The sequence below is a fragment of the Centruroides sculpturatus genome, unplaced genomic scaffold (genome assembly GCF_000671375.1).
Source record: "Centruroides sculpturatus isolate CEXI.00-Female unplaced genomic scaffold, Cexi_2.0 scaffold1331, whole genome shotgun sequence".
Lineage (NCBI taxonomy): Eukaryota > Metazoa > Arthropoda > Arachnida > Scorpiones > Buthidae > Centruroides > Centruroides sculpturatus.
The window spans coordinates 114,170-140,033 of NW_019385607.1; the positions used below are offsets into that span (position 1 = coordinate 114,170).

A 25,864-nucleotide genomic window follows, 5' to 3' on the forward strand; every position below is an offset into this window, starting at 1 on the left:
TGAAGTCTACCAGTTTTGTTTTTGTATAATGCATATTTTGAGTGATTTCAGTGGATTGATTAAAGAAGACCACCCTGTATAATTTGATAAACTCAAAAATATAATTTCTAAAAAAATAACAACAACATAGTACCTACTTAATGAAAGAAATTATTTCATATTACAAATTGTATAAATCTGAACAATCATAATAATAATAAAAATAAAATGATAGTAAAGCATGATATAGGTAAAAATAAATATTCAATAATAAAAGAAGCGCAAGAGATAGAAGGTGAATTATATTTACCATGAGGAAAAATACATACAAATGAAGAAGTTAAACAATCAATAGTAAAACAGCATAATGTTTGGAGAAATAAACAATTACATGGTCAATTTCTTTAAAAGGTGTTAGATCAAGGTAATATAGATAGAGAGCTTATGTTTGATTGGATTAAAAAGCAACAAATAGCTCCAAGTATTGAATCATTAATATTTGCTATACAGGACCAGGCTGTTATAACACGACAATATCAATGCGACATCTTAAAGGAGCAGTGGATGGGAAATGTCGCCTATGTGCAACTAAAGACGAGACCATGCAGCATATTATATCAGGATGTGAAAAACTGGTGGGGACTTGTTATGTAAAACGTCATAACAACCTTGCCCAGTATGTCTACTGGTGCCTGGCCTGAAAACATAAAATAGAAGTTGCTGACCAATGGTGGAAGGAAATATTACTCCGGCCACAAGTTAAGGAAAATGGTTCGGCCAAGATACTATGGGAAATGCCTGTCCAAACTGATGTCACTGTATCTCACAATAGACTGGATTTAATTTAATATCATAATAGAATCATAATAAAACAGTTTTAATAGATATAACTGCACCATCAGATTATAACATTGGTGCTAAAGAAATTGAAAAATTGAGTAAATATCATTTTTTGAAATTGGAAGTTAACCGCCTGTGGAATACACAGACAACTGTTGTTCCAATAGTAATAGGAGCAACAGGAATAGTAGAGAAAAACAGAGAAATACATAGATCAATTAGAATCCAACATTGATATTAATATTCTTCAGAAACAGGCAGCTATACACACATCACTTACACTCAATAGAGTGCTTGGAGATGTCAATACAACAGATCAACTCAAGAATGATATACAGCAATCTTCAAATCCGCAGCAATCATCAGATATACATCATTCATTAGTTAATCCAGATTTACCTAATACAACTTTTGAGACTAGTACACAAAGCTCATCTGGAAACTTGCTGAGAAGAGGAACTATTTGCACATAAAGTCTGTAAATTTCTGTATTAGTTGCACTTTTGCAACTAATACAGAAAAGGGGGGAAATAGGTACAGTACCTTCTTTCCCGGAGGTTATGGGATGAGGTATTCTTAATTCCGATGTAATTCGTGAATATTTTATTGAAATAATAATAGAAACAACAAAAAACAAAATTATTTTTAGAAAAATCTCAAGTCTAATGCAAGTTACAAGAGTCATGCTATAAACAATTACCTGGACAAGACTCAATAGAATATTCATTTTCATTTAGATCAGTGGTTCCCAATTAGTTTTTCCTGCATACCACTTCAAGAAAGAGCTCAAACTCGCGTATCCCTTATAGCAGAAATTCAAATTAATCCATACTAATATTATAAATTTGAAGTTAATTCTGTCTGGCTGTCTGTCACCTTTTCATGTTTAAACTGCTGAACAGGTTTTAATAAAATTTGGCACAGAGCTAGCTTACATGTTGGAGATGGACATAGGCTACATTTTACTGCAAGAAAATATCTTATTCCCACGAGAAAATTCGATATAATGTGGTTGAAGCTGTGGGTAGACAGCAAGTGATAAATAGAATAAGTTTTTTTACATTTATTACCTTTAAAATACAATTCTAAAAATAATGAAAATAACATAAGGTTATTTAATTTTAATGTGACAAATGTGCACGATTTTCTTTGCACGACTTTGTAAAATCTGGTTGCTTTTTGGTTAGCTTCAGTTTCAAGTCATCTTCGAGTTGAAGTCAGCGACGATGTTTAGTTTTCATATTTGTCATGGCCGAAAATCCGCTCTTGCAGAGATATATTGTGCAAAATGGTAGAAAATGTTTTATTGCCGCCTCACTGACATGATGATAATGATAATTATACAATTAACACAATTTGTGTTAATTGTACAATTTTTGTTTCTTGCGCAAGTATTTCATTTAGGTATTGTCACAAATGCATTTTTTTGATGAAATTTTAAGAATATTTTTAGTTATAAATAAACGAATTTGTGCATTCCACATCATGTTGTAAATTGCCAAATTTTTGATGGTCCATCCATTATTTTTTTGATTGCTTCATCTCATGAATTTAAATTTTAAATAGACCGATTTTAGATTGCTGCGCGTACTCCTTCATGCAATTTTGCATACCCCTGGGGTATGCGTACCACTAATTGGGAACCATTGATTTAGATTAATGTAACTAGAGGACATTTTGATAGGTATGTTCACAGTAAGTAAACAGTGTTTAAATTCTAATAACATGGTATTGCAAAATAATCAAAACTCTTAAAAATGCTATAAATTTATGTTTTAAAAAACTGTATTCAATTGATTTCTTGTATGATCAGTTATCATCATCACAGTGTCAGTATAATTTAACTTACCAAAAGATTCTTGTGAAAGAGAAGATACAGAACCTGAAGTCTGAATAGGAATGGATAACATAGGTTCATAAACAATTCGACATGCCTGTAAAGATCTATAAAAAATAAACAGCATTTGAAAAGATTGTCAACTTTTATCAGCTTAAGTTTTGTTTAAAATAAGATTTATAAAATTGATTCCTTAGCATCTCTTCTTGTTGCCTATGTTAAATATGAATAACAAGTTTTAAATTTTCAGAAAAGTATGAATCGTGTATAAGAATTAAGTGATAAGGTTTACTTTTCGTTTCTTTCGAGATGCTGTAACATTTGCTTGTGCACCATTGTTAAAGAATTTCTAACCATCTGTTCTACAGAAGACTGAAAATGAGACAACTGCTCATGTACTTGACCCAGTGTCTTTTCTGTATTACTCTGAGCTTGTTGTCTATGCCTTTCCAGATTTTTTTCCACGTGTTGTAAATCTGTCACAAAGAAATCATAACGCAAAATTATGCTAATTAATAATTTTTACAATGTGCCTTATTACTATTTTAATATAAATCTGTATTATCTTTTCTGATAATCCATTAAAATAAATGCATGTTTATCTAAAAAAAAAAAAATCAATCACAAAAACAGAATTTAAAATATAGCTAGCTATATTTTAAATTCTGTTTTTGTGATTGATTTCAGCTATTGCTGCTNAAAATAAGCCTTATTTGAGCTTATTATGTTTGATTTTTAAGATTGATCCCGAGATAAATCTATTAAAATGTTAAATTAACGAGAATTCTATAATAATGTTTCGTATCTTTTAGAGAAATTTTATATATTTAAGATCAATTATGGCTTAAAACTCATTATATTCGTAATAAATACTTAGCGTTGAATTATTCTAGTTTATTAATACAATTATTTTAAAATACTTCATGTTATAAATTTTAAAGCAGGAAATTATTTAAAAATATCAACTTATTACTTCGATAGATAATTCAAAATAATAAATACCGGTATTTAAAAAAAAATTGTTTCGGAGATAAATTATTTGATATTTTTAAATTAAGTTATGAAATTTTACCAAAAATTCAATTAAAAATTGTCTGTATAATTTAGTTCTTAAAAAATTTTTTTAATTAGAACAATCAAAAGTTTGATTTTTAATTAAATATTTCTCTCGCATTTATTTTTTTAAAATGTTTTTTTTAAAAATATAATTTTCTATCAATTTCTTTTGTTGTCATTTTTTCTTTTACTTACAATTTTAATAACTAAGTTTTTTTTTCTTCTTTTAAACAAATTTAGTCTGTATTAATTTCCATGTTAGTAGACTGTCAAAATATAATTATTGAATCTTTTATCAGATGTTATAAGTTGACAGTCTTCTAGCATGTAAATTTAATTTACACAGGGTGGTCCAATAATCAGTTAACCATTGTAAACACTAAATTGCTGCCTTATTCAAATAATTTACATACAAACATTATAAAAATTGTTCAAAATGAAATCATTTTTCAATACATAAATTAATATTTTCCCTATTTTTGTATGGTTATAATTATAAGTGTGTCTATAGTGCAATAAAACAAAGGATCTCGTATACAGTAGCATAACTAGAACCGATATTAAGGGACTAGAATTAGAATAGGCAAATTTGCATTCACTTCTGTACCATTGTCTATATAGCCACTGGTGCTATGAATAAAGAGTAAACTTTTATATATTATAAATTATAATTTGAGTTTAAATTATTGACTACATAATGTAAATACTTGGTACAATTGTGTGAGAACCTGGACTAAATAACAAAGAGATACATTTTGGCATTGTTTCCCCCCCTTTTTTAGAGGTAACTAAAGTATGCCTGAGAGAGTTCCCCTATCACTTTCTCAGCCTCGATAATGACGCTTTCCCACAACCTTTTATTTTCCTGTCTGTATTTTGCTGTTCTAATATACTAATGAATGGCCAAATCAGGCAGTCATCGCCAGTTCTTCCATCGAGATAATTGTATCTGTGCATCTCCTTTTAATTAATGGATTGATCACCTCCTTCATCAACACATTCACTTTTATCATCCTCAGAACCTCCACAACAAGGTATTTATCAACTCGCAAACCTTTGTGAACTCTCTTGCACTCAAGGTTACTAAAAATCCAAACTGACTCACTAAAGTTGTCGGAAGTGTAAATCCTATAAACAAATAAATGGGTATTTGTTTATTTAACTTGTATCAGAATGTTTTTCCTCCACCACACTGTCTCTTGGACCAACTATGTACACAACCACTTGCACAAACCAATTATAACCTAAATAAACAGCTGTCGTGGCTTCTGTGTCAATAGAAGGCACGGTGTGTCATCTTGACATGCATCGAAGAGGTGATGACCCCGTGGTCATAATAGTACTGACAAGAATCAAGGAAGTGCTTTTGGGTGAATCTGTAAACATAGTTCATGGGAATTGCATAATCTTTTCCACCTGTTCCACTAATAATGCATTAAGTTTGAGAAGAAAAGTGTCAATTTCTGATGAGAGGTGTCTACATTTTTATATTTAAGGTGGGAATGAATACCATTGTTAAAATATAAATAAATGGTATCAAATTTTCGTTGTAATGTATATTTAGACTCAATACGAAAAGACCAATCCATGGAATATAATTGTTTTGAAGCATCTTTCCATTGGAAATACTTCCATTGTGGAATTAAAACAAAGTTACTGGATATTTTAACTGGGTTGAGAAATAGCAAGACCTGGCAAAAGAGTGGAATGGTTGAATTTAAAGCCATTAATTGGGTAAACAGTGGTGTGAATGTTAAGGCAAAAAAGTAGATCAAAGAACAATTTTCCACATTCTGCAAAAGCAATAAATTTCATTTAGAAAAAAAATTGTTCACAATACTCGAATTGAGAATAAGAGGGGAGACCAGCTGGCAATTGATTATTTGTGAGGTCAAAATCACCTAAAAGTATAACTTTGTGAACAAAGTTTCTAAAATAATTTTTAAAAATCTTTTTAAATGTAAGAATAGTGTATCGTGGGAGTGATGGTTATGAAATTGAATGAATAACTAGGAATAATGACACAAAAAAGGGATCCAAAGAGATTTTATATTTTGCATAAATATCTTTAAACTAGACATGACAGCAATATTTATGTGAAATAATAATTTTGTTTAAAAAATTATAATAATAAAAATAATATAAAATTTCTTAAATATAAATAATCAGCACCAAAATCAATTAATCACTTAAAATTATCAACAGCTTAAAATTGCACGGCTTGATTGCCACAGCAAGTGAGCTGACCAGCAGAAGTGGAAGTCCGACTTGCTGTATTGGTTTGAAAATGGTCTTTTTTACAATGTTAACTTGCATATTGAACATACAAAAAACATTAAATGTTTCATAACCAGTGATTCTATTAATATCATGATTGTACTATATTTTGCAACCAATTTAAACCCTCAATTAGCAGAATTCAATTTCTATTCCGTTCTATTCAAATTCGAATGGAGTTAGATAACCACTGTGGTTTGAATATTAGAACAAATTATATATATATTTAGCCTTATAACAAATATGGTTTGCATCAGGAAGGACATCCGGCCCTAAAACCTATGCAAAACTACATGGAATGTCTGCTAGACTACAAGTAGGTTATAACTGTGTTAGGACGTCCCCCCAAAGCAATGCACAGTCGCATTGCCCAAAAACTATGTCAAATGAGCTGGGACTACCGAACCAAGGATGGGTTTGGATAAAGAAGTTAGTCCAGAAAGAGAAGAGGAAGAAGACAAGTAGAAGAATAGGTACTTTAAACATAGGAACATTGAATGGGAAGAGTAGATAGTTGTTAATCTTATGCAAAAAAGGAGAGTGAACATTTTGTGCCTGCAAGAGACAATATGGAATAATGGAAAGGAAATAAAGCTAAAGAACTTGGTGAAGGGTACAAGCTGTTTGTGAGTGGAGCAAATAAGGGAGGAAGGAATGGAAGTAATTGATAAAGTTCTAAAAGACAGAGTCTTTGAGGTTAAACAAAGGTGTGATAGAATTATGAGCATTAAGTTAAACGTTGGTGGCATTTTCATTACCCTTTGTGTGTGTGTGTGTGTGTGTGTGTGTGTGTGTGTGTGTGTGTGTGTTCCTCAGCCAGGTAGTGGAGAAGAAGAAAAGGCAAACTTTTAGACAGATCTTGACCAAGTTATAATGTATGTTCCTATGAAGGAGAGATTAATCTGTAGGAGTGATTTAAATGGTCATGTTGGGAAAGGGAAGAATGTAGAAAGAAGAGTTCTTAGGAGGTGGAGTGTGAGAGAAAGACTAGTCGATCATGCTGTGGCATTTGACCTAGCACTAGTTAATTCCTACTTTGAGAAGAAAACGAATCAACTGGTTACATACATGAGTGAAGGTAGATCCAGCCAGATTGATTTTTTGTTGTGCCGCAGGAGACATCTGAGTGAAGTGAGAAACAGTAAGGTGTTAAATGGAGAAAGTATTGCTGCACAACATAGAGTTCTCCTGGTGGATTATGACTTTCTTATGGGTCATTGTAAGAATTGTGTTAGCCAGACTGAACAAAGGATCAAATGGTGAAGATTGAAAGAAGAGGAATTAAGGAAATAGTTTAAGGTAAAAGTGTTAAAAGAAATCCAGTTCCTGGATGATGTGCAAACATGGTAGTTACTGAATAGTAATTGCATTTTGAAAGTTGGAGAAGAGGTTTTTGGGAAAACTTCAGGGAAGAGATCACCAGAAGGAAAGAAACTTTGGTGGTGGAATGATGAGGTACAATCCACAGTTAACCAAAAGAAAGAGGCAAAAAAATAGGTAGGATTTGATGGAAAGTCCTGAAATAAAGAAACTTATCATTTGGCAAATAAAATGACTAAAAAAGTAGTGGCTATTGTGAAAGCAAAGGCTTTAAAAGAGGCTTATAAAGTTTTCAAAAGGAAAGGTGCTGAAAGGCAGTTGATGAGAATTGCCAAAGCAAGAGATAAGGCATCAAAAGATTTTACCTCTATTAAACTGATTAAAGATGATAAAGGAATTGTATTACAAGAGGGTCAAGGAAAAAGTTATTGGTATAAAGAGAAAGGTATAAAGTTATTGTCCCATACTATGAAGATTTGGGAGAAAATTGTAGAAAGAAGGATTATGCAGGAATCTGAGATTGGAGAGGAACAGTTTGGCTTTTTGCTGGGAAGGAGTACAACTGATGCTATCTTTGCTCTAAAACAGCTGATGGAAAGGCACAGGGAAATGTAGGAAGATTTGCACATGGTGTTCATAGATCTAGAAAAGGCATATGACAGAGTACCAAGACAAGAGATATGGAGATGTTTGAGGGAAAAGAATGTTCCAAAAAAATATGTTAAGCTTGTGAAGGAAATATATGAGGGAGCAGATACCCACATTAAGAGTATTGTGGGCACTACAGAAGGGTTCTTTGTTAATGTTGGTTTGCATCAGGGATTGGCCCTTAGCCCTTATTTGTTTCACTTGATAATGGACGCGTTGGTGTGTGACATGAAGTGTGAGGCTCCATGGAGTATGCTGTTTGCGGAAGATATTGTGCTGTGTGAACTTTCCCAAACCAAGGCTGAGAAAAAACTGGAAGATTGGAGAAAAGTTTTGGAAGAAAGGGGCATGAAGATTAGCAGAACTTTAAAACAGCTTATATGACTCTAAATGGTAGATATGAGTGCAATATTAAAATCCAAAGTGTGCCACTCCCTTTTCTTCCGAGTTTTAAATATCTTGGGATATTTGTCGAGATAGGAGGAGGATTGAACTCGGAGGTGCATCATAGAATTCATGGATGGATGAACTGGAGGAAGCTGGCAGTGTGTTATACGACAAGAAAGTTAGCTGCAATCTGAAAGGAAAATTGTATAAATCAGTTGTTAGACCTGCAATGTTTTATGGAGCTGAGACATGGGCAATAACAAGAGCCCAAGAAAGAAAGATGGAGGTGGCGGAGATGAAAATGTTGAGATGAATGTGTGGAGTGTCAAGGAATGATTTTATTAGAGGTTCTGTTAAGGTAGGCCCCTTGAGCAAAAAGATGCAAGAATGTAGGTTGAGATGGTTTGGCCACATAGAGCAAAGAAGTGAGAATTATGTTGGAAAGAAAATCAGAAAACTGGTAGTAAAAGGAAAGAGGAAGACCAATGATGCATTGGAAAGATAAGGTGGAAGAAGACTTGAACCAGAGGGGACTTAAGAGAGAAGAAGCCCTTGATAAGGAGAAGTGGAAAAAACGTATTAGACCCCATATAAACATGGAAAAAGGCAAAGATAAAGAAGAAGAATTAGTGGAATTCAATTTCATTTGTTATGCATATTCTGGAAGTGTTGAGTAGCAACCAAGGTTTAAAATAACTCAACTCTCAAAATTCAAAATAATTGGAAAATAAACAAACTCAATTTAAATTTCTAAATATAAGTATATATAAAATTCTCCCCTGCTACCTCACAATACTGTAATTCTAATGAATTTGACCAGAAATCAAAAGCCAAATAATAAAAATTTAATATATAATTTCATTGCCTCATACCCATGGTTATGACTATTATACATGATTTAATTTGTTGGTTATACTCAAAATAGTTTAGCTACATCATATATGATTAATGTGAAAAAATTATTAATTTATAAATAAAATTTTGTAGTAAGAATCAAATTATTGTTTTAATTTTCTATTATATAGAGAATACTTACCTGCTGGAATGCTGCATTTATCTGCCCTTGTTGCAATAACTGCCGAATTTGCTGTTGTTGGATTTGTGGATCAATCAACTGCGGTATGGGAGAAACCATATTGGACTGTAATGCTCTAACGGAGAGCTGATGTTCAGCTATTGCTGCTTTCACTTCTTCTTGAATCACAGTTTTTAACTTGCTTAGCATCTCTTCTTGTTGCCTATATTAAATATGAATAACAAGTTTTAAATTTTCAGAAAAGTATGAATCGTGTATAAGAATTAAATGATACGGTTTACTTTTTGTTTCTTTCAAGACATTGTAACATTTATATCTAATGAGAGTGGCCTGCCTCCTGCCAAACTGCTTAATAATTATTTAGCTTTATAATTAAAAACACAAATCCATAAATATCAATCCCACATAAAACAAGACCCTAAATATTGCTGTACACAGCAGGCTAACCAAGGATACATTTGTAAAGTCGAACAAGTTAAACAAGAATGACATCATTATTCTTATTTCATTAGACTTTTCGACTGATTTGTTTACAACTAAATGGCTGTTTCTGAAATCGAAAATATGAATGTTGCTAGTGCAGACTTCTCTGAAATATTTTTCTTAGATTGCTTCGAGTGGACAGTTATTTCTACCATTTCACCTTTTAATTCACAATTTAAACATTTGAATAGATTTAGAAACATTGATATCATTGGGTGCCATTTTCTTAACGAAATAGACTAACTCTTTACTTTGTGAACTTCGATAGAGTTTCATTTGGAACGTTCTCACCACAGAGCATGCGCACTGAGTGAGACTACTACTTTTTGACCAATTCATTACTAATGTGTTTAACTTGTTCAACTTTACGAATGTACCTCAAAATGGCTGAGACTCGAGTACTTAGGTTAGAACTAGACCAGAGGTCCCTAACATGGTTGATACTGTCCTCAGCGATCAAAAATTAATTAGAAGTCGATTAAAATGGTTCAGGATGTTGCAAATTTACAACATCCTAAACTGTCATTTACATAACCAATTGGATTAATAATTTTTAATGAATCATTTTTGATAGACACCCAATTTATTTATTTTCAATTGACTATACAGTAGCATTCCTTTGGAACATATGACTGCTGCCTCATTACAACAAACCCCTTTAAAAACTAATAAATAATAATAACCACAATTAAAAACAATAAGAAAAAGATACAGTGAAAACATACATTAATTGTACTAGCAGAAAAAATGTAGCCTGCTTCCATAAAGAGTATAAAATAAAAGCCTTTTTTGTGCTCACAGAAAAGTTTAAAAAGATATTTATTATTAATTGAACTTACATTCTTCTGTTCCACGTTGAAAGCTTTCATTTAGCTGGTAGAAAAGGTTTTGACAAGCTTTCTCAAAAGCGGGTACAGTTGTTGTTTGAAAAACATCCCGACATGTCATCTGTATGTGAGGTTGTACCAACGAAACAACGCTCTGTCCTAAACTTTCACTAAATATCTGAAAATGTATTCTTCATGTTACTTTCAAAAATTATTATTTGTAATTTTATTAATTTTTCTTAACATGTACCTTATTTTTTGCTAATTTTCCTATACTTTCTCTTATAATGTTATCACTAGATACTAATTTTTGAGAAACCTCTTGTTGTAACTGGTCCTTTAATATATCTAGGAACTTTGATACATCTAAAAAGATAATTCATTAAAAAATTCTTGAAATGAAAGAACACAAACAAATAAATAAACTAACTTACGAGGCAAAACAGAATTTTTTATCTCATTTTTGATTGTTTTATCTAGTTTATTTGTAATGGCAACTGTTACGGTCTGCGATAAGGCAGTCGCCTGTTTCTCCAGAAGCAAATGATCCATTTTCCCCTTTCTAGCAAACAAGGGCTCTAATTTCCTAACTATTGTATAGATTAAGATAAATAATTCGATATAGAATTAAAGCAGAAAAAATAAAATAAAAAAAAAAAGGATACAGCCTTCTTCACTTTGCACAGCTACAATATGTTCTATGTTGGCACTGAGTTTATCTTCTAATTTATCAACTTGTTGTAGTAAGCATTGTAATGTTTTATCCTGTTGATGAAATTCTTTAATTTCCTGTTTTACTTCTTGGAGCTGATGCCTCTGACTATGGATCAACTCCAATAGAATATTCATATTTTCTTGTAAATTCTTAACAGATCCTTCTAATCTAACAATAAAGAAAGAAAAAATAATAATAATCAGAAGATATATTAATAATTTTCATAATTCACTGTTAATAATCTTCAATTAATACATTTTTATTATTATTAAATAGTTCAAATTATGTTAAGAGTCATTGTTCTCAATCCCATAAAGTATGTAAAAATTAGTATAACCAGAAAATGTTGATATTCATATTCTCTATTTTTACAATGGCAAAACTTATTATGTGACTTCTTCAGAATCACATCATGGAAAATAAATACTTTGCAGTCATTTTTCAAATTTAAAATAAGCCTTAATGTTTACATACTTTCTCTATATTCACTATCACTGTATATAAGATACATCCTAAACAAAATTAGAAACTACTTGATAAGCTGATTAATATCACATTACTGACAGAATTATTTAATGAATTATAAACTTACTTGTGTAAAACATAATCCATTTTATTGCTAAGCTGATTGGATGGAAAGGATTCTTTTATAGATTCAAGGGCACAAGAATGTTGATTATTTGTATTCTCGTGTATATCACCTCTAAAACATCATAATGAATTAAATTTAGAAAAATCATAGTAAATAAAAAAAAAAAATTTGGGAGATTACAAGTCATACCTTTCATCAGTGCCAATAACGCGATATTCTTTAGTTGGGTCAGGAGCCTGTGGCCATCCATTTGCTCTGTATTCATTATGTCTGTGTGACAAATCATTGGTAGAAGCTATATCTAAAGAGGAGCCATGATTGCAAATATCTTTTGCATCTTCTGATACTATATTATTTTCCATATCATGTTGCTGTTCTTCCAATCCCGGTTCTTCTTGCTCCCCTAACAAAACACATTCATATAAATTAATAAATCATTTTCAAATTTCTCTATTTGAAGCCTATAGATACATTTTATACATTTAAACACCAAGTAATTGACTGGTGGTAATATTTTGATTATTTTCCTCACCACTGTTTAATAATTTCGATGGTGCCATTATTTCTGCCACCTCTCGGCTTGGGGAACTGGTAGAACTATGCTGGGAAGATTTTCTGCGGGGAAGGATGGACGAATCGGGCAAAGGTTCGGAAGTCTCAGTTTCTGCCACTTCGTTATCGTCACGTTTATCTATGGGAGATTTTGGTGGAGAGGACACATGATTAACATCTTCCATTTGTTTTAAGGGAAGGGAAAGTGGGGAATGGGAATATGTGGACACCGGTGGAATAGTTCCGGCTGCTGGAGGAGAAGTAAAATCATCGGGAGTCAATAATACTTCTCCACATCCTTTATAAGACTGTAAATGAGAAGTCAAAGGAGATCTTATAGAGGGACTGATAACGGTGGATGAAGATGCTGCAGAATCTAAAAGCATAGTTACACTTTCTTCACTTTGTTTTGGCACTTCACGAACTTCTAAACTCAAATCGCATAATTTATCATGATAACCTGTAATAAAAGTTGTGTGTAAAAGACTTCTGACCAAAAATTAAAAAATAAAATACTTTAATTCTTTCTAAAATAAATTAACGAACATTCACTACAATCAAAATAGCTATTTTGGAAGAATTCATCAATATAATGACTTTAGAATGCTTTCAAATTCCATATCTTTATTACATTCTTGTTATCAGTAATACCATTCATAATATTGTATGAATGCAACATATATTATTTAAAATCTTGATCTTATCAATTGTATTTGAAGATAAATTACACTTCATTTAACTTGCAGTATGACTATAAATAATCCTGTACGTTAAACTATCCAAATAATTTACTAAAAACAGCATTTTATTATATTTAAAAATCATCTGAAAGCCTTATTATTTTCTGCAATCTTATATTTTTTAATATTTATTTATGTAAAGCAATATTTAATATATAAATTTACTATTATTTTCAAATTTTCTCACAAATATTTAATGTTGTAATAATACAGCATGATACATTGTAATCAATCTACTGAAATAACTTTAAAAAATATCCATTCTACGAAAAAATTGTTGAACCGAAAATGTTAGGACTTCAAGAGGGTCACAAGATAGGGCCATTGATTTCACCATAGTTGATGTAACAATTGGTGAAACTGGGTTCATTTGCTTAAATGAAAACCCCACTTTTTATTGCATGTTACATATAATTGTACTTAAAAGACCGAACTAACTTTTAACTGAGACATTTTTATGGGAAGGTACAGTTATCAAAAGTTATGAGCATTTGAAATTTTGTGCAGCCACCATAGTGTGCACACTGGATATCTGTGGATATTTGTGAAGTTCTTTGGAAGAAGGAAGAAAAATGCTAAAAAACTATTATTATTTGGTGAAAGGGGTTCTTGTTTATGAAGATGAAGTTAATCCCATTTTCACCAAGTGTCACATCATTTATGATGAAACCAATGACCCCATCTCTTGTTGGCCCCTTGAAGTCTACCAGTTTTGTTTTTGTATAATGCATATTTTGAGTGATTTCAGTGGATTGATTAAAGAAGACCACCCTGTATAATTTGATAAACTCAAAAATATAATTTCTAAAAAAATAACAACAACATAGTACCTACTTAATGAAAGAAATTATTTCATATTACAAATTGTATAAATCTGAACAATCATAATAATAATAAAAATAAAATGATAGTAAAGCATGATATAGGTAAAAATAAATATTCAATAATAAAAGAAGCGCAAGAGATAGAAGGTGAATTATATTTACCATGAGGAAAAATACATACAAATGAAGAAGTTAAACAATCAATAGTAAAACAGCATAATGTTTGGAGAAATAAACAATTACATGGTCAATTTCTTTAAAAGGTGTTAGATCAAGGTAATATAGATAGAGAGCTTATGTTTGATTGGATTAAAAAGCAACAAATAGCTCCAAGTATTGAATCATTAATATTTGCTATACAGGACCAGGCTGTTATAACACGACAATATCAATGCGACATCTTAAAGGAGCAGTGGATGGGAAATGTCGCCTATGTGCAACTAAAGACGAGACCATGCAGCATATTATATCAGGATGTGAAAAACTGGTGGGGACTTGTTATGTAAAACGTCATAACAACCTTGCCCAGTATGTCTACTGGTGCCTGGCCTGAAAACATAAAATAGAAGTTGCTGACCAATGGTGGAAGGAAATATTACTCCGGCCACAAGTTAAGGAAAATGGTTCGGCCAAGATACTATGGGAAATGCCTGTCCAAACTGATGTCACTGTATCTCACAATAGACTGGATTTAATTTAATATCATAATAGAATCATAATAAAACAGTTTTAATAGATATAACTGCACCATCAGATTATAACATTGGTGCTAAAGAAATTGAAAAATTGAGTAAATATCATTTTTTGAAATTGGAAGTTAACCGCCTGTGGAATACACAGACAACTGTTGTTCCAATAGTAATAGGAGCAACAGGAATAGTAGAGAAAAACAGAGAAATACATAGATCAATTAGAATCCAACATTGATATTAATATTCTTCAGAAACAGGCAGCTATACACACATCACTTACACTCAATAGAGTGCTTGGAGATGTCAATACAACAGATCAACTCAAGAATGATATACAGCAATCTTCAAATCCGCAGCAATCATCAGATATACATCATTCATTAGTTAATCCAGATTTACCTAATACAACTTTTGAGACTAGTACACAAAGCTCATCTGGAAACTTGCTGAGAAGAGGAACTATTTGCACGTAAAGTCTGTAAATTTCTGTATTAGTTGCACTTTTGCAACTAATACAGAAAAGGGGGGAAATAGGTACAGTACCTTCTTTCCCGGAGGTTATGGGATGAGGTATTCTTAATTCCGATGTAATTCGTGAATATTTTATTGAAATAATAATAGAAACAACAAAAAACAAAATTATTTTTAGAAAAATCTCAAGTCTAATGCAAGTTACAAGAGTCATGCTATAAACAATTACCTGGACAAGACTCAATAGAATATTCATTTTCATTTAGATCAGTGGTTCCCAATTAGTTTTTCCTGCATACCACTTCAAGAAAGAGCTCAAACTCGCGTATCCCTTATAGCAGAAATTCAAATTAATCCATACTAATATTATAAATTTGAAGTTAATTCTGTCTGGCTGTCTGTCACCTTTTCATGTTTAAACTGCTGAACAGGTTTTAATAAAATTTGGCACAGAGCTAGCTTACATGTTGGAGATGGACATAGGCTACATTTTACTGCAAGAAAATATCTTATTCCCACGAGAAAATTCGATATAATGTGGTTGAAGCTGTGGGTAGACAGCAAGTGATAAATAGATTAAGTTTTTTTACATTTATTACCTTTAAAATACAATTCTAAAAATAATGAAAATAACATAAGGTTATTTAATTTTAATGTGACAAATGTGCACGATTTTCTTTGCACGACTTTGTAAAATCTGGTTGCTTTTTGGTTAGCTTCAGTTTCAAGTCATCTTCGAGTTGAAGTCAGCGACGATGTTTAGTTTTCATATTTGTCATGGCCGAAAATCCGCTCTTGCAGAGATATATTGTGCAAAATGGTAGAAAATGTTTTATTGCCGCCTCACTGACATGATGATAATGATAATTATACAATTAACACAATTTGTGTTAATTGTACAATTTTTGTTTCTTGCGCAAGTATTTCATTTAGGTATTGTCACAAATGCATTTTTTTGATGAAATTTTAAGAATATTTTTAGTTATAAATAAACGAATTTGTGCATTCCACATCATGTTGTAAATTGCCAAATTTTTGATGGTCCATCCATTATTTTTTTGATTGCTTCATCTCATGAATTTAAATTTTAAATAGACCGATTTTAGATTGCTGCGCGTACTCCTTCATGCAATTTCGCATACCCCTGGGGGTATGCGTACCACTAATTGGGAACCATTGATTTAGATTAATGTAACTAGAGGACATTTTGATAGGTATGTTCACAGTAAGTAAACAGTGTTTAAATTCTAATAACATGGTATTGCAAAATAATCAAAACTCTTAAAAATGCTATAAATTTATGTTTTAAAAAACTGTATTCAATTGATTTCTTGTATGATCAGTTATCATCATCACAGTGTCAGTATAATTTAACTTACCAAAAGATTCTTGTGAAAGAGAAGATACAGAACCTGAAGTCTGAATAGGAATGGATAACATAGGTTCATAAACAATTCGACATGCCTGTAAAGATCTATAAAAAATAAACAGCATTTGAAAAGATTGTCAACTTTTATCAGCTTAAGTTTTGTTTAAAATAAGATTTATAAAATTGATTCAAAATAAAATTTAGATTTAAATATTAAAATTTTTAACTGTAAAGCTAATCCCATAAATATAATCTACAAAAAAAAAACTGGTTAGTAATATTCAAATTTAATTTCAAAATCTTTAAACCTTAAAAAACATTAGTATTATATGACACCTGTAAAATTTAACAAATAATTTATGAGGGCTGATTGATAAATAAGGGTTGATGAACAATGTAACCTGTTTTAAAAATCAGTAAAAATCAATTTTATCAGTCATATTCATTTTCAGCATAACCAATATTTAGAATGATAGTTTTTTTTTAAATCATCAATCCATCTTGCATTTGCTTCATCCATTCATTTATGGTGGCTTGTACGAGGTCTGTTCAAAAAATATGTGGACTGACATCATAAAACAAAATGTACTTTATGTACAAGTTACATGTCTGGGTCTCCTACAAAGTACTCTCCTTCCTAACACACACACTTATCCCAATGGTGTTTCCACTTGTTGAAACAGTCCTGGTATGTTTCTTTTGTAATGTCCTTCAGCGCCTTCGTCGCATTTGCCTTAATCTCAGGAATCATCTCAAATCTTTCTTTCAAGGGTGTTTTGAGTTTGGGGAACAAGAAAAAGTCACAAGGAGCAAGGTCAGGTGAGTAGGGGGTGGGGAATAACAGTGATCGAGTGTTTGGCCAAAAACTCACAAGTTCTGAGAGCTGAATGGGCTGGAGCATTGTCGTGATGGAGAAACCAGTCGCCACTCCTTCACATTTCAGGCCTTTTGCAACGAATGGCGTCCCTCAGACATTTCAGAACTTCAATGTAGTAAGTCTGGTTCACTGTGGAGCCTTGGAGGAGGTAATCATGGTGAACAACACCCTTAGCATCAAAGAAAACTGTCAGCATCACCTTAACATTGGATCAAACTTCACAAGCTTTTTTGGATCTAGGGGACATTTCACCCACCCACTGGGACGATTGGACCTTCGTTTCAATGTCATAACTGTAAACCCATGATTCATCACCTGTTTAACAGCAAGTCGTTGCTCTATCAGGTCATTCATTCTGAAATCCGACAAATGAAAAAAATCGCACTTCACTAAAAACCGTGTAGCTATTCAACAAATAAGGATATCTGTAATTGGGAAACAGCTTTATTACCAGACGATCTGTACAAACCTAGCAACACCAAGCTGATTCCCCTGGAACCAATTAGAGCTGCGCAATTCAGTCAGTATTTTTTGAACAGACCTCGTACTTCAAATTCTATGAAAAATATCAATCTTTCAACACCTTTAATTTTGGGAACAACCAAAAATGTAATGACGTAGGTTGTAAGGAGGGACCAAAATAATATGTAACCTCAGTTTCTTAAGCATCTTCACTGTTTCTCTGCTTTGGCACAGTCTTGTGTTATTAAGGTAAAGGAGAACACTTCTTTCTGGTCTTATTCCATGAATGCATTTCTTGAGTGCTGAAAGTTTTAAAAACACTTTACTGAATTGGTTGCTTCTCCCTTTGTACACAATTTTCCAATACTAAAATTTCAATTACTGATTACTATGTTATATAGAATGAAGAGAGATTTGTGTTTAAACTTGACTTATGAAATGATACAACCTAACAAATTGAGACTGCACTTAGAGACCACAAAGTCATGGCTAATAAATGCTTGTCATCACATATTTCTATGTAATAAGAGACCTTCATAATAAAAGCTTCTTGAATGTGTAACTCAAACTACTTTAAAAACTAGCACTTTTGAATTACATGAAACCAAATAGAGAAATGAAAATCAGAAAGAAGACAGTTTCAGTAAACTAGTGTTTTTCAACCTGTGGGTAAAAGAAAAAGACAAGTGTTTGTAGGTCCTACACTACAATAAAGAAAAAAAAATACAATTTCAGTGAGAAGGCTATACCTGTTTATTTTACAGTATAATCGGTTTTTCAATCGATATTTAGGTCTGAACAGAAAGAAAATTAAATATGCAGTTTTTAAAATCACTGATATAGTTTTAATATGGCCCTGGGGGATCGCCAGAAGTTTTTAACTTGCAAAGCGGTCACATATTCAAGAAGGTTGAAAAACACTGCAGTAAACTAATCACATACAAGCAATGAGATATATTGTGGGCCAAACATATAAACATAACAAAAGATTATCTTTGTTGCCATTTCTTTTGCAATACTTAAAATATTCTAATATGATCCAAACCAAGATAACAGTAACCAGAGAGAAAACAGTAAAAAAGTAAAGCAAATAATAACTGAAATTGTTTTGATTTGTGTCATTATTTACCTTAGTTTCTAGTTTTTTCTGCCTTGTTTTGGTTTGAGTTTCACAAAAATAAATTTGTTTTATAATAATTAGATCAAAACATCATTACTGGTCAATTCTATTGAACGTTACCATCTTATAACGGGCTAACTTATGGCCAGCTATATGATATTTAATGCATCTGTGCTGCAGTTTCACAGATCAATTAAGCATGTAACATTAATGATGCAAATTAACCCTTCTTTATATGTTGCAAGAGAAACAGTCAATAATGCTTCTTTATTTTTTCACTAAACAAATTTTAATGAACTGATGGTGCCCTGATGTGGACATGATCACTTTATGAAAATCTGTCAATTCCCCAATACACTTCACAACAAAGGATCTGTAACTCACTGAGTTTTTGAAATCCACAAGTTCATATTGAATATTTTTAATTAATGTTATACACTACAAATTTTTAATACTGTGTTGAATAATACAGTATTAAAGTACAAATTACAGACATGCAAAAATTAATAGTTTAAATTTACCATTTAAATATTAAATTAAGGAAACAAAATTTAAATATCTCACTTTGTATGAATCCAAAATAACTTCACAACATTTCCTTCAATGTATTTCTCATTTCCACTAACTTCATCTCCTTCAAAATCATTCTTATCATCTAGTAAATTAAGAATTATATTATTAACATTTACTTTCAATAATATTCACAAATACAAGATCCATATAAATATATTTAACATGTACGATACCATTAGCGGCATTTACATGTTCCACATCCACAGTAGATGGTTTATATTTGCAACGTGAAACATCGGTAATTGCAAAACTGAGTATTGGATATGTCAGTAGAAATTCTGATATAGAACAGAAACTAGCTTGACTACTGACAGGGTCTTGATGAATTTGCAGTATGTATAAAACCTAAAGTTGTATAATTGCAAGTAATTAATTTGTAAGTAATTACTAGAGATAGGACATCTATGCATAAAAAATCATATATGATTTTAAATTTTAATTCTCTCCACCCTATAGGAACTAAAGGAGCTTTTTAGCAACCACATTATGGGATCAACCAGGCCCACAATTGGCAGCCAAATGGTGGGGAACAGGGTCCGATGTATCCAGATGGACACCCCCATGAAAAATTCTGAGTTTTTTTGACTCATCCAGATTCATCCCAGATCTCCCAAAGCGGTAGGCTGCCACCTTAGCTGCTCTGCCATCCACATAGTTATAAAAAGCATAATTTATATGATTTTTAGTATCTAGATGTCCTAGCTTTAATTACTACATAGCTTAAAATCAACAATAAACTCTTTCACTTACTTTTCTGTTGATATCAGTTAATAGTAAATATGACGACGATAGATCTAACTCTGCATTCAAGCACATCTGCATGTTATCACCGTCATTAAGTACAAATCTGTTTAAAAATAAAAAATAAAATTTTTTTTTAAGTTACAAATTAAAAATTTTAATTTTCATTATTAAACTAACTTTATAGTCTGCAAGCATATCCAAGTTTCGCAGCTCCAAAGTTTCAATTCCTGGTTCTTATCTGCTCCGGTAATGGCAAATTTCCAAAACTGAACACTAAAAATCGTGCATTAGAAACTTTCTATTAAAAGTAACACGTAATAACAATAAAATATCTATTATTCTACTTACTCGGGGTTTGGATTTTTATGATTATCGAGAAAAAACAAACTCGAGAGTGGCTTTCCTTTATGCGGCTCCCACTGATGAAGACATCTGTTGAAATGCGTAAAACTTTAAGAACTGACATGGAATTTTGATCCAATTCAAGTTTTAAATATTGATAATGATCCTACCTGGGAGTGGTGCTTTTATCTGTGTAGAGAACTTGAAAAAATTTAACATTTCCATCTATACTAGCTGTTGCTAATGCAGTCCCGTCAGGAGACAGAGCAGCGTCAGTAATGGGCTGTAAAAAAATAAATTTATAACATATCTTGCATCACTTCTTATAAATTATTCTACAAATTAATATAAATTTTTAGTATTTATTACCGATTTCATTTAAAATTTAGTATACAATACGATTATAAGTAATTTTAAAATTAAAAAAAAAAATCGCTTAACCATTAATTTTCTTAAAATGTGAAAAAGTTTAGACTTGTTTTTATTGTCAAATTAAATATTAATAGTTTTTCAATCTAAATATAACATATGACAGTAGTAACTGCATTTATGACTTCATTTTTGAATGAAAAGTATCGTGAAAAATTTCTGGAGAATTAAGCTGAGTACACACACACATCAGTATACCTGCCAGGTATACCAATACACACATACCTGGCTTTAATTGCCCCAGATCTGATCCCAGATCCCCAGAGTGATAGGCCGACTCCTTAACCATCTTGGCTGTCAGGCCTTCAAACTGAATTTTCAGCTTTCAACACTGAATATGCTACCATGTAGGTATCTTATAATGTCAATACAGTAGAGCATCGATTATCTGAAACAATTCGGGGCTAAGGTTGTTTGGATAACTGATCATGTACAAAAAAATATATTAACCTATCCCATGTTGAAATTTTTCTCCATTGTATTTCGCTTTGCATTGAATTTTCATTGATGTTAAGCCTAATGAAAATTTTTTTAAAATAATAATCATGGCTATTGTATCGTTTGTGCAAAATAAAGAAATAATTTTTAACAAAATAAATATATTGAAAAATATAAAAACAAAAAAAATTATATGTTAGAAGTTAATCTAGTATCAAAAACGTTCCAATTAAGCACAACACACGTCCCGACACACAGTCCTCAGAAAAATACCACACAAAACAAGCAAAACGCATCACTCATGATGGGAAAAAAAGCCTCGTTCAAATAATGGCATGTCCTTACGTACCCTTTCATGGTTGCGCCAATGCTGCAAGCTAAAATGCACACACCAACAAAAATAATATTGGAGTAGCCCAAGACATAGCTAAATATTGCAGTGCCACGGCACTAGCAAAAATTTGAATTTGTGGACTGGAACGCTTTCAGTTAACCAATGATTTGGTTGATCGGTATTCGGAAAATCAATGCTCTACTGTAATTATATTTCAGTGAAATTGTACATTTCCAGAATCCTAGATAATTCTATATACAGTGGAAGGTATACATTCACACATTATTTATTCATATATTTGTGCAGTTTGACTGTAGGATTCATATAATCCTACAGTCAGATACTATCTTGCATTTAAAAATTATAACCTTACATCTTATAAATACAGTTATAAATATGTAAATGAATATACAGTATGTATACAAATATAAATTTTTTGTAAACTTACTCTGTTGTGCTTGCATATTTTATGAATTCCTTTCTCTACTTCATTCGAATTTAATTGCTTGGCGTTTCCATACTGTTTTGTAATTATATCGATATTTACAATTTCTACTTTTTCATTGTGAGTCACTACGAGAAGTTTGGACACATCATCCAGGGAGTTTTCTTCGTCTATACTACAAGGTTCTTCCGGAATATATGGACACCAGATTATCCTATGAAAATCACTAGCAATTGTATCTCTGGGTTGAATAATCTGAACAACTGATTTTCCCCTACAAATATGTTAAGGAATACAAAGAAATATTCCTAAACATTTAGTAAGATAAAATTCTATTAATACACATATAAAAGTAAAGGATACATAAGTTTTCCATCTTGTTCTACAATTTCATAAACATATAATGAACCTATTTCGTCTACGCAAGCCAGTAACACATCTGTATTAGAGTAAGAAAATGCTAAATCTTTTATATCTCCGGTCATTCCTTTAACAAGAGTGCGTTCTCCTGTTTGAGGCTTCAAAATCCTCACCATTCCAGACGGGCTATTGTACACTGAAATCAATTAAATTTTAAATACCTGTGCAAATATTATATTATTTTGTAAGCAAATGATTGTAGCTTAACAAAATCAGCTATGATATTTCATTAATTGTTTAACATTACCTTTATCTGTTATTTAAATTATTATATTTTAAGATGCTTTTCTGTAATTGGCATAAACAAATTATTTTATCTTAGATTTCAACCAAAAGAAAAAATCTTCCCATCTTGAAAAAGAAATCTATATATAAAGCCAGTAACATGATGGGTCTTTAAAAATAAAAATGATGCCTATGACAGTTCTTAGCAGTGATTGACAAAGAATATTTTTTACACTTATTATCACAATTAACAACTAACAAATATAAAAGGTCTTCAAAAAGGAATGCTAATGTACTTAGACAGGTATTACTTGATTAAAGCGGTTAATTAATCCTTTAATCACATATATAAAAATCACATTAATCAAAATACAGTATCTACATTAAGTAAAGCAACATAAATTAAAACTTCTGTCACGTATATAAAAGGGATTGCCACAATTAATCTTGCGCGTTAATCAAATCCTGCATTAAACAAAACCAAATTAAGCAAGGGATACATGTATTATTATTATACTATTAAATTATTGTAATTATATTAATTACTATCCAAGAACATTATTATGTACATTAAAACATATAAAACCATTCAAATTTCACATTTTCCGATTGTAATTTCTCAATGTGTGCACATTGTCGTAAGACAAACATTAACTGAAACTCAAATTATTCCTACACTTGCTACAGCACATCTGTTGTCACTCCTCCCATGGCAGCCACAATTCTACTGTTCCTGCAGATTTCTCATGTTGCAAAATGATGAGTTATTCTGACTTTGTGAAATGCAGAACACAAAATGCTTTCTCTACTGCACAGTCACCATTTTTGTTTATGGTGCTTCCTAGAGATAGTAGGCAACAAAGACGTTTGAATGTGGATGGGAGATGAAACTCGGACAATTACTCTATCAGTAGGTGTACATCACATATTTGTCGGGTAATAATTAACATAATTACAGTAATTAAAATGATATCATTCATTTTGGATGACTTTGAGTAAGTTGATGATAATATATGTGAGGAACTGAGCCCGAGCTGTATTATTATTTTATTTATTTTTCTTTAATTCTATTTTATTTTGGAGTTTATGTTTAGTTAGGACGAAGGTTCCCCACACACCCCTCAATAATGGAAAAAAAAAAAAAAGGAAACAAACAGAGGAGAACCAACTCACTGACCAGACTAGGGATTGTATACCGGTTTACCGATTTACTGGTTAACTGACAAATTGACAAAAAAAAAACATTCGGTAAACTTACCGGTAAATTTCAAAAATTTACCGGTAATTCAGTAAATGAAAAATCCATACTAGAAATTTTTATGAAGAAAATATTGTGTTTATAGTTATTTAAAAGGGCTAAAGGGACATTGAAAATAAAGAATACAGGTAAGTGTAAGCAACAATATACCTAATTATTAATTTTATGAGAGATATTTTTTGTTTAATTTTAATTTAAACTTTCTTGGGTTTGAGAGGCACTGTAAATTGTACAGAAAGCTCTAGTTATCATATGTGATTTGTGCTCTGCAGTTTTTTGAGATTTTTAAAGGTTTAAAATCTTTACAATCAACATTTTTCTTAAAGAGTAAGTAAATATCTCCTTTTTTTAATATTTAAAAATAATAATACATAAATATTTCATGTATTTTTTAAATTAATAGCAATTTTGAATACACCACATTATGACACGACATTAATGCAATATTATTGTAAAATAACATTAAAATTTGAATCTTAAATAAATTTTTTACTTCTAACAACTGTTTAAAATAATTAAATACAAATATTTATTACAAGATTCTAATATTATGCCTTAAGATTGTGCAAAACATGTATTATTCTAACCCTATTTTCTTGGGGAATCCTCATTACTCTCACGAAAAGAACTTTCTTTAATTTTAGACTGTAGAACCAGGTGGAATAGCTTACTAAACATGCTGGAAAGATTTTTATTACTTANAACTGTTTAAAATAATTAAATACAAATATTTATTACAAGATTCTAATATTATGCCTTAAGATTGTGCAAAACATGTATTATTCTAACCCTATTTTCTTGGGGAATCCTCATTACTCTCACGAAAAGAACTTTCTTTAATTTTAGACTGTAGAACCAGGTGGGATAGCTTACTAAACATGCTGGAAAGATTTTTATTACTTAAAGGTGCTGTCCGAAAAAGTCTAGAAACCTAACCTAACCTGATTATTTTGTACAAAAATAGATCAAAATTAGGAGATAAGACTTTAAATAATTTAAGTTTCTTGAGAAATTATTTTTTAAAAAATGGTATTAGATACTATATATTATTTCTGTTGTATTTTTATTTTTCTGTATTATTTTATTTCTGTTTCTAAAAGTTATTATTATAGTTTGTTTAGAATAACACTTTAATTTTTATATTCTATATCTTTGAAATAAAAAATGTGAAATGGAAATCAAAATGACATATTTCTTATCACCTTAATTTTATTTTTCAGGAAAAAAAATTTACTGGTAAACCAGTATTTTAATTTTCATTTACCAAATTACCGGTAAATTAAAAAGTCAGTAAATTTACAATCCTTAGACCAGACAAAGCGCCATAGGAAAACTAACGCACACTTGCGCTCTCAAGCCGGAAGTTCAAAAGAAGTTCCACAAAAAGGAGGGGAACTATGTGCACGTAACACAAAGGACTCACTAAAACTTTAATAAAATAAACATCCCAACCATGTACGGAACAACAAAAAGAATACTGTAAAAGGATTTAGCAAAAACTGTCAGGAAACAAGCTGACCAGAAAAAAAGAATGCAAATATATTGTTAGATA

At 31.2% G+C, this 25,864-nt stretch overlaps 1 protein-coding gene across 1 annotated transcript in view; it reads right to left on the reverse strand.

The window, feature by feature from the left end:
• LOC111640548 (enhancer of mRNA-decapping protein 4-like) overlaps positions 1 to 25,864 on the reverse strand; it is a 71,114-nt gene that overhangs the window by 9,166 nt on the left and 36,084 nt on the right. The window contains exons 10-27 of the mRNA XM_023386561.1: positions 22,773 to 22,975; positions 22,413 to 22,683; positions 20,934 to 21,046; positions 20,770 to 20,853; positions 20,599 to 20,694; positions 20,428 to 20,524; positions 19,851 to 20,022; positions 19,669 to 19,759; positions 16,656 to 16,750; positions 12,530 to 13,009; positions 12,187 to 12,400; positions 11,998 to 12,108; positions 11,356 to 11,573; positions 11,125 to 11,280; positions 10,941 to 11,056; positions 10,703 to 10,868; positions 10,518 to 10,528; positions 9,381 to 9,587 (exon numbers count right to left, since the gene is read on the reverse strand). Coding sequence (XP_023242329.1) covers positions 9,381 to 9,587; positions 10,518 to 10,528; positions 10,703 to 10,868; positions 10,941 to 11,056; positions 11,125 to 11,280; positions 11,356 to 11,573; positions 11,998 to 12,108; positions 12,187 to 12,400; positions 12,530 to 13,009; positions 16,656 to 16,750; positions 19,669 to 19,759; positions 19,851 to 20,022; positions 20,428 to 20,524; positions 20,599 to 20,694; positions 20,770 to 20,853; positions 20,934 to 21,046; positions 22,413 to 22,683; positions 22,773 to 22,975 — 2,901 coding nt within the window. The remainder of the gene's footprint in view (positions 1 to 9,380; positions 9,588 to 10,517; positions 10,529 to 10,702; positions 10,869 to 10,940; positions 11,057 to 11,124; positions 11,281 to 11,355; positions 11,574 to 11,997; positions 12,109 to 12,186; positions 12,401 to 12,529; positions 13,010 to 16,655; positions 16,751 to 19,668; positions 19,760 to 19,850; positions 20,023 to 20,427; positions 20,525 to 20,598; positions 20,695 to 20,769; positions 20,854 to 20,933; positions 21,047 to 22,412; positions 22,684 to 22,772; positions 22,976 to 25,864) is intronic.